This window comes from Falco cherrug, chromosome 12 (genome assembly GCF_023634085.1).
Source record: "Falco cherrug isolate bFalChe1 chromosome 12, bFalChe1.pri, whole genome shotgun sequence".
Taxonomy (NCBI): Eukaryota; Metazoa; Chordata; class Aves; order Falconiformes; family Falconidae; genus Falco; species Falco cherrug.
This window is the reverse complement of record NC_073708.1, coordinates 25,438,586-25,449,414: the sequence shown is the minus strand read 5'-3', so window position 1 is coordinate 25,449,414 and position 10,829 is coordinate 25,438,586. Positions and strand designations below refer to the sequence as shown.

The window sequence follows — 10,829 nt, the reverse complement described above, 5'->3', positions numbered from 1 at the left end:
GTGGAGTGTGTTTATAACCTTCTGGACCACAGAATGTTACTTTTGCAGAAGGGATTCTCTTGCAGGCTAAATCAGGGCCTAGTTGAATGATTTTGCTTAGAAATATCACTGATCTTGTTGGGAGTATTTTGCATGATTAGTGAACTGAAGTTGCCTGCCTCATCGAAACATCAGTTTATGTGGAAGTCAGTTCATAATTGTTGACTTTTATATAACTTTAGACTGGATGTTTTCTGAATAATTGTATTCTGGAAGTATTGAATCAGTGAAGGAATGTACAAAACAGAACCCTGTTACCCATTGCCCAGGCTTCTTTCACTGTTGCTCTTCTATCCTGTTTGGGTAATGCAGATGTGACCCAATACAGAAATGCTTTTGCTGTGATGCTGAGAACACAGTATTTAAAAACAAAGCAAAACCAACCAACCTTGGCTTTTGAGAGGACAAGAAGCCAACACTTGCTTCTTGCTGCTTCCCACGCCCTTTTATACACTACTGTATAATTCCTTAACCAAATAAAAAAAAAACTAGCAATAAAATGTAACCATTCTGGTATTTTGTTTGTACATATACTGTATCATAGCCATATGCCAGAGTTCGCAAAATATTTTTGGAAGTTTGATTTGTATGGACTTTAACTTACCTTAAAAATTGAAGGGATTGTTGTATCGCCACGTGAATCTGAGTGTTTTGTTTTGTTGCAGTCTGCTTTACTTTTAGAAGGTTCTTCAACAGCAATAGTGAAACTGTCAGCCGGAGCCAGCGTGTGCTGTGCCATCTGCCTGTGGCCAAGGTCAGTGTGGTCACTGTGGTCATTAATGGGCACTGGGGCACAGCTGGCCAGGGGTGCTGCTGAACTTGCATGTTGACTGTAGTCGATCGCTAATTGCTGTAGTCACTGCTGTTACAGGATGCACTTGTGCTCATCAATTTAACGAAAGCCGCTCAGCCCGGAGTGCAATGGTTGCTTTTGTGTGGCTTAGGGCAGCAGTGTGCTGGGGGGGGGGGGGGGGGGGGGCACCTGTCCCCAGCTGGCTGCTTCTGTCCCCATGAGTTTAATGCTATGCTGCTGGTCTCCATGCTTCCCCGGCCCTGCTGCGGGGGCTTGGCCGGCCTCCCCGTGCTTTATTCACGCTGCAGATGTTGGAGGGCATAAAGGCCATTGGCCTAAGTAAATGCTTGCCCAGATACGTGCTGTGGCTCATGCCAACAGGCCGTGGCTTTCCAGAGGGCGGCTGGAAGGCAGCCTGAGGGCGCTGGTTGCCCGCTGGTTGCCCGCTGGTTGCCCGCTGGTTGCCCGCTGGTTGCCCGCTGGTTGCCCGCTGGTTGCCCGCTGGTTGCCCGCTGGTTGCCCGCTGGTTGCCCGCTGGTTGCCCGCTGGTTGCCCGCTGGTTGCCCGCTGGTTGCCCGCTGGTTGCCCGCTGGTTGCCCGCTGGTTCGGGGGCGGGCCCTCGAGAAACAGGCCATGGCTGAAAGGAAAGGGAGCGTGGGGACAGCGCTGTACCGTTTTCAGTTCCGGAGCTCCGCAGGCAGCTGTGCGGGGCGCGCATCGTGCTTCCCTGCCCCGCCGGGTCTGAGCCGCGGAACCCCGCGCTTTTGATCATGTAACGCGACTTTTTTAATTTCTCTAAATAAAAGTTCCTTTCCCAGTCTGCGCCTCCGGCCGCTTCCTTACGGGGGCGGAACGGCGGGGCGGCGCGGCGGGCGGAGCGCTGAGGCGGACGGACCGCGGCGGGCGGAGCGCTGAGCCGGACGGACCGCGGCGGGGCGGGCGCCATGGCGGGGCCGCTGCTGCAGGCCTGGGGGCGGGGGGCGGCCCTGCGGAGCCGCGCCGCTCTCCGTCCGCTGGGGCTGCTGGCCCCGCCGTGTCGGGAGCTGGCGGGGCCGGGGGAGGCGGCGCTGGAGGAGAACCCCTTCTACGGGAAGTACCGGCACAAGATCCAGGAGCTGCGGAGGTGCGGGGTCCCGGGCCTTGGGGGGGGCGGCGGGGCCCTGGGGGGAGGGAGGGGTCCAGCAGGGCCTGGGATGTGGGGGGAGCTGCCTTTTGGGCAGAGGGGGTGCCGGGGAGCTGGGCTTTTTTGGGGTGGCGCGAGGTCATTTGTAGCTTCCCACGCTCACGAGAAAATTAATCCATTTGGGCCAGATGCTGCCTTGAAATTCACGTGTAGTTGGCACCAAGGCATCTCCCAACATGATCAGCTTGAGGGAGTTTTACTGACTGGGCTGAGAACGTGAATCGGTATCACAGCAAACATTTTAAAAGGCTAAGTGGCGTTCATCACCCAGTATTCTTAATAGTTCCTTTCCCAATTCAGATCCAGTCCAGATGTGTTTGAATCCCGTATGGAAAAAAGACATGAAGTGAAAAAGCAGCCCGTGGGATATTCCAGTCAAGGAGAATTTGTCAGATGCATGGAGGAAAAGGCAAGGCCAGTTTTCTTTGTAATTCACATATATTAAAGCTCTAATGGCATTGGTATAGGATCAGCATAATGCTACAATCACAGTGTTCCTGTCAGTAAGGAGCCTCAGAATTTTACACTCTGGTGGCTAGAAGTATTGTTCTGTATTCCAGTGTAGTATTTTGCTTTTTTTTAGAGTGTGAATTCTGTGCTTGATGCCTTAAGTGTTTAATTAGTTCCAGATTAGTTTGGCTAGATGGAGTGACGTGATCTCACATCTGTCACTTTTTAGTGAGAGCAAGAGAAATGTTCAATAATACTGGATCCAAAATGCTTAATGATTTGCTTTTAACTAATCCTTTTTGGCCTTGAAATTTGTAAGTCATATGAAGTTACTCATCTTCTTATTTACTTCTCCGAATCAATCATTTATTTTATTAGAAATGCACTGCAGTGATCTTCAAGTATCTTAAACTTGAGCTCCTGCTCAGGATATTTTCGTCAGCAGGCATTTTATGCGTGGCAGGGAAGCCAAATAAATTGTATTAAAGCATCAGCTATTAAAAACTAAAGAAGAATGTTTTCTTCCAGGCAGATGGCTTGGGCACAAAGGCATCAAAGGGAGGATTCACAAAAGATAAGGTAAGGGAAACAAACCTAAGTGTTAGGAAAGGACGTACTGTCAAATCAAGGACGTAGATTAATTTGTATTGCTACCATCAGTGCTTCAGCCAAGAGCTTCTTGTCATAAAGCTGACGTTCCTTATGCTGCACCTGAGCATAAGATTTTAATTTACTGTTGGGATTGTATTCAGTTTTAAAGCTCCGGGCATTCTGGGTTTTTATTATCCTGTCCTTTCTCTCTTAACACCCTGGAAGTTCCTACTAGTGAGGGGATCTGTACTGAATATTCGCAGTAATAAATGGAAAGGGTTAAGCCGCCTTTACATCACACAAATATATTTCCAAAGATCAACCATCAGAGGGACAAGAAAATGGTGTTATTCTCTTTCACGTTCTTGGCAAAGTTGCGGTGTAAATCTGCCAACGAAGCATGTGTCTGAGATGGCTGAAGGCAAAAGGCTGCAGCACGTCTTGCAGCTTCAGTAGAGATCTGCACAACTGGAGCAAAATGCGTTCTGTGTCCTGAAAGAATCTTCTATTCTGCATTAATATGTGAATCCAGTCCTCACTGTGTTACTGTATGGGATTTACTAGTTTCTTTAGCAATTAAGAGGACTAAGTCATCCTGTAAATTGAATTAAGTTCCTCTAGCTTGATTTTGTTGTCTGTAATTACATCTGTTCATTCTGGTTTTTCATTTGAATCGGAGAACTGTCATCGTGCCAAATTCCTTACGCTTTCTCTTGCAGACACTTGATTCAATTCTTAATGTTGAGATGGTGAAAGAAAAATCAGCGGAGGAGATAAAACAGGTGATGGATTTAAATGGAATAAAGTTTGCTCTACATCTGTGCTTAATAGGATTCTATATGTAAGAATAGAAACTTTACTTTGACTGAAAAATAAAACACAGCTATGGATGTATATTTATAAAAAGCACATTCACATGCATATCAATAGTAGGAGGTAAAGTTCTTTCCATATAGGTAAGTCCACCTAGGATGTACTCACTTGATAATTAATACATCTGGACTTGATCATTCAAAAACTGTCTCTACTGTAATTCTTATCGTTGCCACTTAGTGTGTAGCAGTTGAATTGGCATTAGCAAGCTCCTGTCAGGTTTGGAGCCAGGTGAAGGGAAATCCTAGCAGTAGCTCATATAGATTATGCTGCATCTGTCTTGCAGGAGTAAAACCAAAGCTTTTGCTACCTTGTACCTTTGTTTGCATTATCTGTTGTTCAGGAGCCTGTATACTCGTACTGAAGTTGGTTAGGGTAAGAAGATTGTGGGTGGGTCTGTTTGAAGAACGGTGTGAATTGAGTTATTCTTTCTGAAGTTGGCTGGGCTTTGCACTGTATTCCCTTTTTTCCAGTTATAAGTCACATCTCTTGCACATTTCTGAGTGCTTGAATTGGATCTGCTGGGGGTTTTTTTTCCTTCTCAGACTGTATGCCAAGAAACTTTGTTGGCATGATCAGTTAAGGGGAGCAGCACATATGAAGGAGCTTTCTGGCATGACTTAGAGAGCAGAAACCTAGCTGCTTTCCTGATAGCGTGAGAACGTTATAGAAGCAGTCACATGCTCTGCAGGGGATGGTGTGTGACCAGTTATAGCAAGGAGTGGATCTGATGAGTCGTGAGTTTCCTTCGAGTTCCTCTATCTTGGTTTCATTGATGAAACATTTTACTGACCATCCTTGTTAGTTGTGTGGGACTGGGGAAGAGCCACTGAAAAAGTCCTGAACTATGGGCTTTTACCTGTGCTCGTCCATTTATTAAGGACTTTGAGCTTTTGCCATCCTGCTGTGGTGAAGGAAAAGACTGAAAACACAGAGGAGCGTTGTGCGAAATCATGTCTTCTGTTGAAAATATTTTGTATGTTCTTTATTAAGAAAACCCCCCAAATTAAAACCTTCTAGGAAACATTAGCGTGATTGTTGGGAAAACTGTAAGAAGCATTTCTGATGGCTGGTGAATCTTGAGCCATCTCTGAGCCCACTGCTCTTTTGTATCTAGCTGAAATCTGTCATTTGGTACAAGTACTCTGGAACCTTAGGAGAAGTGTGTTGCATTAGCAGGAAACTCAGACTTGATTGAAATATGACTTCTCAAAGTGCCTACAAAGGTTAGTTTACAAATGGAATTAATCTTAAAGCATTTAATATCACTGCTAGGTGCTTGATTTTAACAGTATCTCACCTCCTTTGTTTCCTACAGATTTGGAATCAGTATTTTTCTGCAAAAGATACAGTTTATGCTGTCATTCCTGTAAGTAGTTCACCTGTAGTTACCTGCTTGAAAGGCCACTGTGCAAAGTTTTCCTTTCTAACTGTGATTCTGTTGCTTTTAAAAGCAGTCATGGAAGGAAAATGAGGTTCCAAGAACAAACTTTCTTTCCGGACTGAGTGATTTCATTGCCCCAAATAAGGGCTTTTGTTTCCAAAAATGTGTATGCTTTTTTTTTCTCACTTACGTCAGTCTCAGTAAAGCTAGTACTTTTTTCTGCACACCTGGCTTGAATTCCCAGGCATTTTTTATTATTAGTATCCAATACTGTTCACAGGGCCCTAGTATCTCTAAGATAGCATTTGTATTTTCACACCATTTTTTCTCAGAGTTGCTTGTTTCTTTCCCCTCTTCCCTGCAGCAAGGACAGCTGACTCAAGTTTAATATGGCAGTACTAGAGCACTTGCCTAATAACTTGCACGTGGCTAATCACTTGTGACTTACTTTCGTAGTAAAATTATTGGCAGCACTGCCTTCCATTGAGCTTGCATGGTGCTTCCTGTGATAAGATCATATTTCTTATTCCTGATAACTTTACCAGATATAAATTGTTGTTAATCTGCGTTAGGCTGCAGGAATTTTTTTCACTTTGGGGATTTCTTTTTATTCTTTGCTTCAGAGTTTCTCGGCAATCGTGATCTCTTAAATCTGTCTTTTCACAGCTGGGCACGAACTGTGTGTTCCTTGAGTTCTTGAAACCTCATTTAGATCTGGGGTCTGATTTGCAATTGTATTTGGCCCTTGGAGCCGCAACTGAAGTCAGCGGGAGGCTGTATTCTAAATGTATGAAGTGCTGTATGCTCTGAAACTGGCAACGTGGGATTTGAAGTCAGGCAGCTTTGTGTTTCAGTTTTCCCAACATGTGGATGTTGTGAAAATAGTTGGAACTGCACATTTACTGTAGCAGAGGGCCAAAGCCAGGGACTCCAGTTAACATGGTATAGGTCTTCCGTTAGTGGGGCTGGCACTGTTCTTCGGTGCACTGGTCTGGGGAGCTTTGGAAGTTTTTAGGGCTTTAATGCAAACCAGATGCCAGGCACATTAGGAAGTACTTCAGGGTGTCACTGGGGGGAAAAAAAAACCTCCGTCTTTTGCCAGAAGCTTTTTGTTGGTTGGAAGAAAGTCCTCACATAATTCTCAAGTGCTCAAAAGCACACATGGAGGAATTCCGTGTTGATGAATGGCATATGTTTTCTTTCCTGAACACCTTAAAGCAGGTATTAATTATGGTGCTGGGAAGAGAAGAGCAGGCAAAAGATCTGGGGGAATGCAGAGAACATGTGAATGAGATTTGCCAGGTTTCATCAGGGTTGACCAAATAACATTTGTGGTTTTCATATAAAACAAAGCAGTATGTTGTCTGAGAAAATATCTATTCTGTATTTTAATTCTGTATTTTAATACTGAAGAACAGATCGCTGTGATGTAAAATCCACAATTTGAGGCCAGGGATGTGTTGTCTCGCTCAACTGTTGATACCACATGGTGCAGTGGAGCTGCTACTGAAAGAGGACATAATGAAAGCCTGAGGTGTGGGCCCCCCACCTCCAAGGAATAAAGCTTTGGATCCAAGGAGTTTGCTGCTGCATCCTAGAGACAGCATTGTTAAAATGGGATACGATGACATTTAGGTAACTAAAACCTAAATACAGGTTTCCACACACTCATTGTTAGCTGTTCCCACAGCGAGACCTTCTGTAGGTGGAAGTTGTACCCTGTAAAGGTTAATGAGATGATTCTGAATAACTGTGCCTCCATGTTTGTGTTACAAAAATTGGATTTCTCTTTTTCCTTCCCTAAAGGCAGAGAAGTTTGATTTAATATGGAAAAGAGCCCAGAAATGTCCATCGGTACGTATGGCAGAGACTCATGCTGTGCGGATGTATAGCTGTAATGCATTTCTCCTCTCTAAAGCCAAATTTGTAAGCTTTTGACCCTCCTGTGTTCAGACTTACTGTATCAGCTTGATTAGTAAAATCCAGGTGTTCAAATGCTTGTCTTAGCATCAGATAAAAGCAATGGCTATTCACCTGTGTTAGTTTGATCTAGTGATCAGATATCTAGGTGCATGAGATGTAGGTTTCAGAAAATGAGAGCACAGAATCAGAATCTCCCAGGGAATGAATTTAGCTACCCCGTCCGTTTTGCATTAATTTGTGTCTTGTGGTTAAGTCTCTTCCATGCTGTGTTGCAAAGAGCCAAACCTTTTAGGCCAGCTTCATTAATGTTCCCGCATATCTTTCCTTATTGCATAAAGCATCCTTGCTTCAGCCTGGAGATACTGTTGTTAGCTATAGCCGTGTGTCACTGTGGCATTACGTTGCATGTACGTGGAGAAAGTGAGTTCTCTTGTCTTAACGGTTGGTGTGAGTTGCTCCTCTTTTTACGTCTCTTTACTGGCAGTGAAGATAGGCAGGAGTATTTGAAAGGGAAAAAGACAAGAAACCAGTATGCTGGGGTTCTGTCCACAGAAAGAACTGAACCTTGTCATCTATTAGCCTGCTCTTCCTCATCACAAGTGTGCATAGCCACTCTTTCTTCACCACGCTGGTGATCTGTGATAGGTAAACGTTGGTAAGCCAGTAGGTATTTGCGTAGAAGCCATACTGGGCAGGCACTGTGCTGTGTCCATAATGCAACTCTGTCTGTAAGGGAGTGTGAGTTGTCCAGAAAGACTATATGGCATGCACAGAATTCAGCAGTGTAAGTTCCGTTGCAGAACATTGTAATTCAACAGCTGTGACAGGAAGGAAGGGGGGAATTGGGTGTAGTCAAACCCTTTATTATAGATATAGAGTAAATACTCTGTGGGTTGTGTCTTAGGTGTATGCCAGCACACAAAGCATAAAATACTGAGAGTAAGTAATACGGTTATTTCAGGAATGAACCCAGATCTTGCAGATCCACTCATACCTTCTCACATGGGTCGGTGGATATCCTGTCAGCTTCAATTAGAAGATTCCTGTGTGAATGTGCATTTTATTGCTTCTAAGAAGTTGAACTACAAAAGAGCAAAATGGTTAACAAGCAAAAGGATATCTTTCTGCAATTGCGTACCCTGTGCTGCTGGATTAATACTGTTTTCTGTTGAAAATAATGTGTTGTTAAAGTAATTTGTGCACTGAAGCATGGGCTTTGTGCAAATTTCACTGTGCTGATACAGAAATGAAATGTTTCATTCCTTTATGAAAACAAAGTAGCTAGACTTTGCTGTGTTGAGAGGAGCGCTTTTGTAGAACTGAATGGGAGACTTCACTGGGTTGATGGATTGGTCCCATATATTTCACTTGCCAAGGGCAAGGTCAAATGTATCTGGCTTCCTGAGCTGCTTGGAGCTTGGAAAGTTATCTATAACTTTAAGTGCCTTTCTGTAAAGTGTATTGACATTTAGTCTGGTATCCTGCATGTTTTTCTGCTCCCATGTTGTCCTTTCTCTTGGTGTAGGAAAATGAGTAAGTCCCTAGCCTGTGGAGCTGAATAGACTGTAAATCTCTAGAGAAAAAATGCTTGCTGACGGTTCCGGAATAGTTGGTGAAATTACAGAATTAAATACTCTGAATCCTCCTTATCTTATATTTGACTATTTCTGCTGTTAATTTTCTAGGACTGAACAAAAAGAAAATGAAAACAAAACCAAAATTAAAAATATTCAGAGTCCGAATGTTCTGTACTGTCCTTTCCTTTGTCTGTGTCGTGTAATACTGATAAAAATATGTGCCAACATGCTTGCTAATGAAATAGTACTGATAAGGTAACGCTGGTTTACTGTCTGCTTTGAAGTCTGGGTCCTGCCAGTGTCCTATCACTCCTGGTGGGGCAAAGAAACCCTGTTTGCTGTTGTGGTTCTCTCGCTAAAACATTCATGCTGGAGGCCAGCATGACATGGGCATCATTTTGCTCTATGAAAGGAAGAATTGTGATTTTTTTTTTAACCATTTGTCTGCAGTTTCTATATGCTTTGCCAAGAAAAGAAGGCTATGAGTTCTTTGTGGGGCAGTGGTCAGGAACAGAATTGCACTTCACTTCCCTTATAAACATTCAGGTGAGTGGTGGAAATAAAAAGCCAAAAATGGCTTAGGATCCAGAAATATATAATATCAGCATATTGCAATATATAATATTTGCTAACTAGTTTAACAAACAGGTTGTCTAGCTTAAAAAGAAAAGAATTGTCAGGGAAAAACTGCCATTGATTTTGAGTAAATTAGTAAGTTAATTTTGAGTCAGTTAGTAAATTACAGGTAAATTGGTAAATTTATGGCTATTGCGTGTGTCTCTAAACAAGAATGAGGCAGAGGTCAAGTAGTCTAAAAATAGAAGCAAGAGCCATTTTTTTTAGACCTGTTTGTGCAAGCTACTTATAGTATCAGTAGATGCTGTAAGATGAAATGTTTTTTCTGGAAATTGTGGGTTCTTTTAAATGCAAAATGGTCTTTAGTCAAGAAAAAAACCCCAGCCCTAACTCGGCAAATCCCTTGTTTTCTGTAAATACTGGGAATAATGAACTTTTAATTGAAACTGAACCTTAAGTCCTGAAAAATGACTGCTTCCATAGCAGTTAATACTCAAAGTTTTGTAATCAAGCCTCCAAATCTGCAATCGAGCTGAAGTTCTTTATGGGATACAAACAGATTTCTTTGTCTCCTTAGACGCAAGGTGAAACTGCTCCTAGCCAGTTGGTCTTGTACCATTATCCTGAGCTGCAGAAGGAAAAAGGGATAGTACTGATGACAGCAGAAATGGACTCCAAGTTCTTGGTAAGAGAAATCTGCTCATTGGCTTCCTTCATTTTATGCTGCAACTCCTCCTAAGGTTTGAATTAAAACCAAATTCAGGTGAAGTCTTTAAAAGACCCTTTCCCAAAGAATGGTCTTACTAGATTTCTTTAACCTAATCTACTTAATACTAGGAAAAGCTAGAAGGAAATCATCAGTCTTTTGTCTATCTGGTGATTTCAGCTCATGCATTCTTTTTTTTCCTGTTTATTTATTTTTTCTTACTTTGGATATTAGAGTTTATTGTAAAAAAAAAAAAGAAAGAAATGCTTCTGCTTTTCTTATTAATGGAAGCAAATGTAAATAAAAGCTCTTGCTACCTGCCAACGAGTTAAAACAGTGTTTTGAAGCTTAATGCTACTTACCAAATCAGGGGACCTTTAGAGCTTTGTGTCAGGTTTCAGCAGTAGGTATTGTACTGGTGGAACAAGATAGCTAAAGCTTCCCACCTCTAACTGACCTACTTAAACCATTTCTGAAACAGTGTGCAGAGGCCCTGTTGTGTCTCAGAGTAAACAATCAATTTTTGCAAATAGGTCAACTGTAAGAAAAGAAAGATGAGACTTCGGTGCATCTCCAGTGCCTTAGAGTGGGCAGGGATCGTGAAAGACATATTTGACCTCTGAGGTGTATGCTTAGCAGAAGAGTAGTTTAAAGGCACAGTAAGGAGGTCAGGAACAAGAGGGAGGTGGTTTGTTAAGAGATCTGCTAAACTAAGGTGACTTGAAATTGAGTCA

The 10,829-nt window shown here is 42.9% G+C and overlaps 1 protein-coding gene across 1 annotated transcript in view; it reads left to right on the top strand.

Moving 5' to 3' along the window:
* The first annotated feature begins 1,733 nt into the window (after positions 1-1,733).
* Positions 1,734-10,829, top strand: part of ATPAF1 (ATP synthase mitochondrial F1 complex assembly factor 1) — a 35,455-nt gene continuing 26,359 nt past the window's right edge. The window contains exons 1-8 of the mRNA XM_055724846.1: positions 1,734-1,955; positions 2,316-2,424; positions 2,994-3,044; positions 3,776-3,838; positions 5,248-5,298; positions 7,120-7,167; positions 9,264-9,359; positions 9,967-10,074. Of these exons, the coding sequence (XP_055580821.1) occupies positions 1,777-1,955; positions 2,316-2,424; positions 2,994-3,044; positions 3,776-3,838; positions 5,248-5,298; positions 7,120-7,167; positions 9,264-9,359; positions 9,967-10,074 (705 nt within the window). The 5' untranslated portion in view covers positions 1,734-1,776. The remainder of the gene's footprint in view (positions 1,956-2,315; positions 2,425-2,993; positions 3,045-3,775; positions 3,839-5,247; positions 5,299-7,119; positions 7,168-9,263; positions 9,360-9,966; positions 10,075-10,829) is intronic.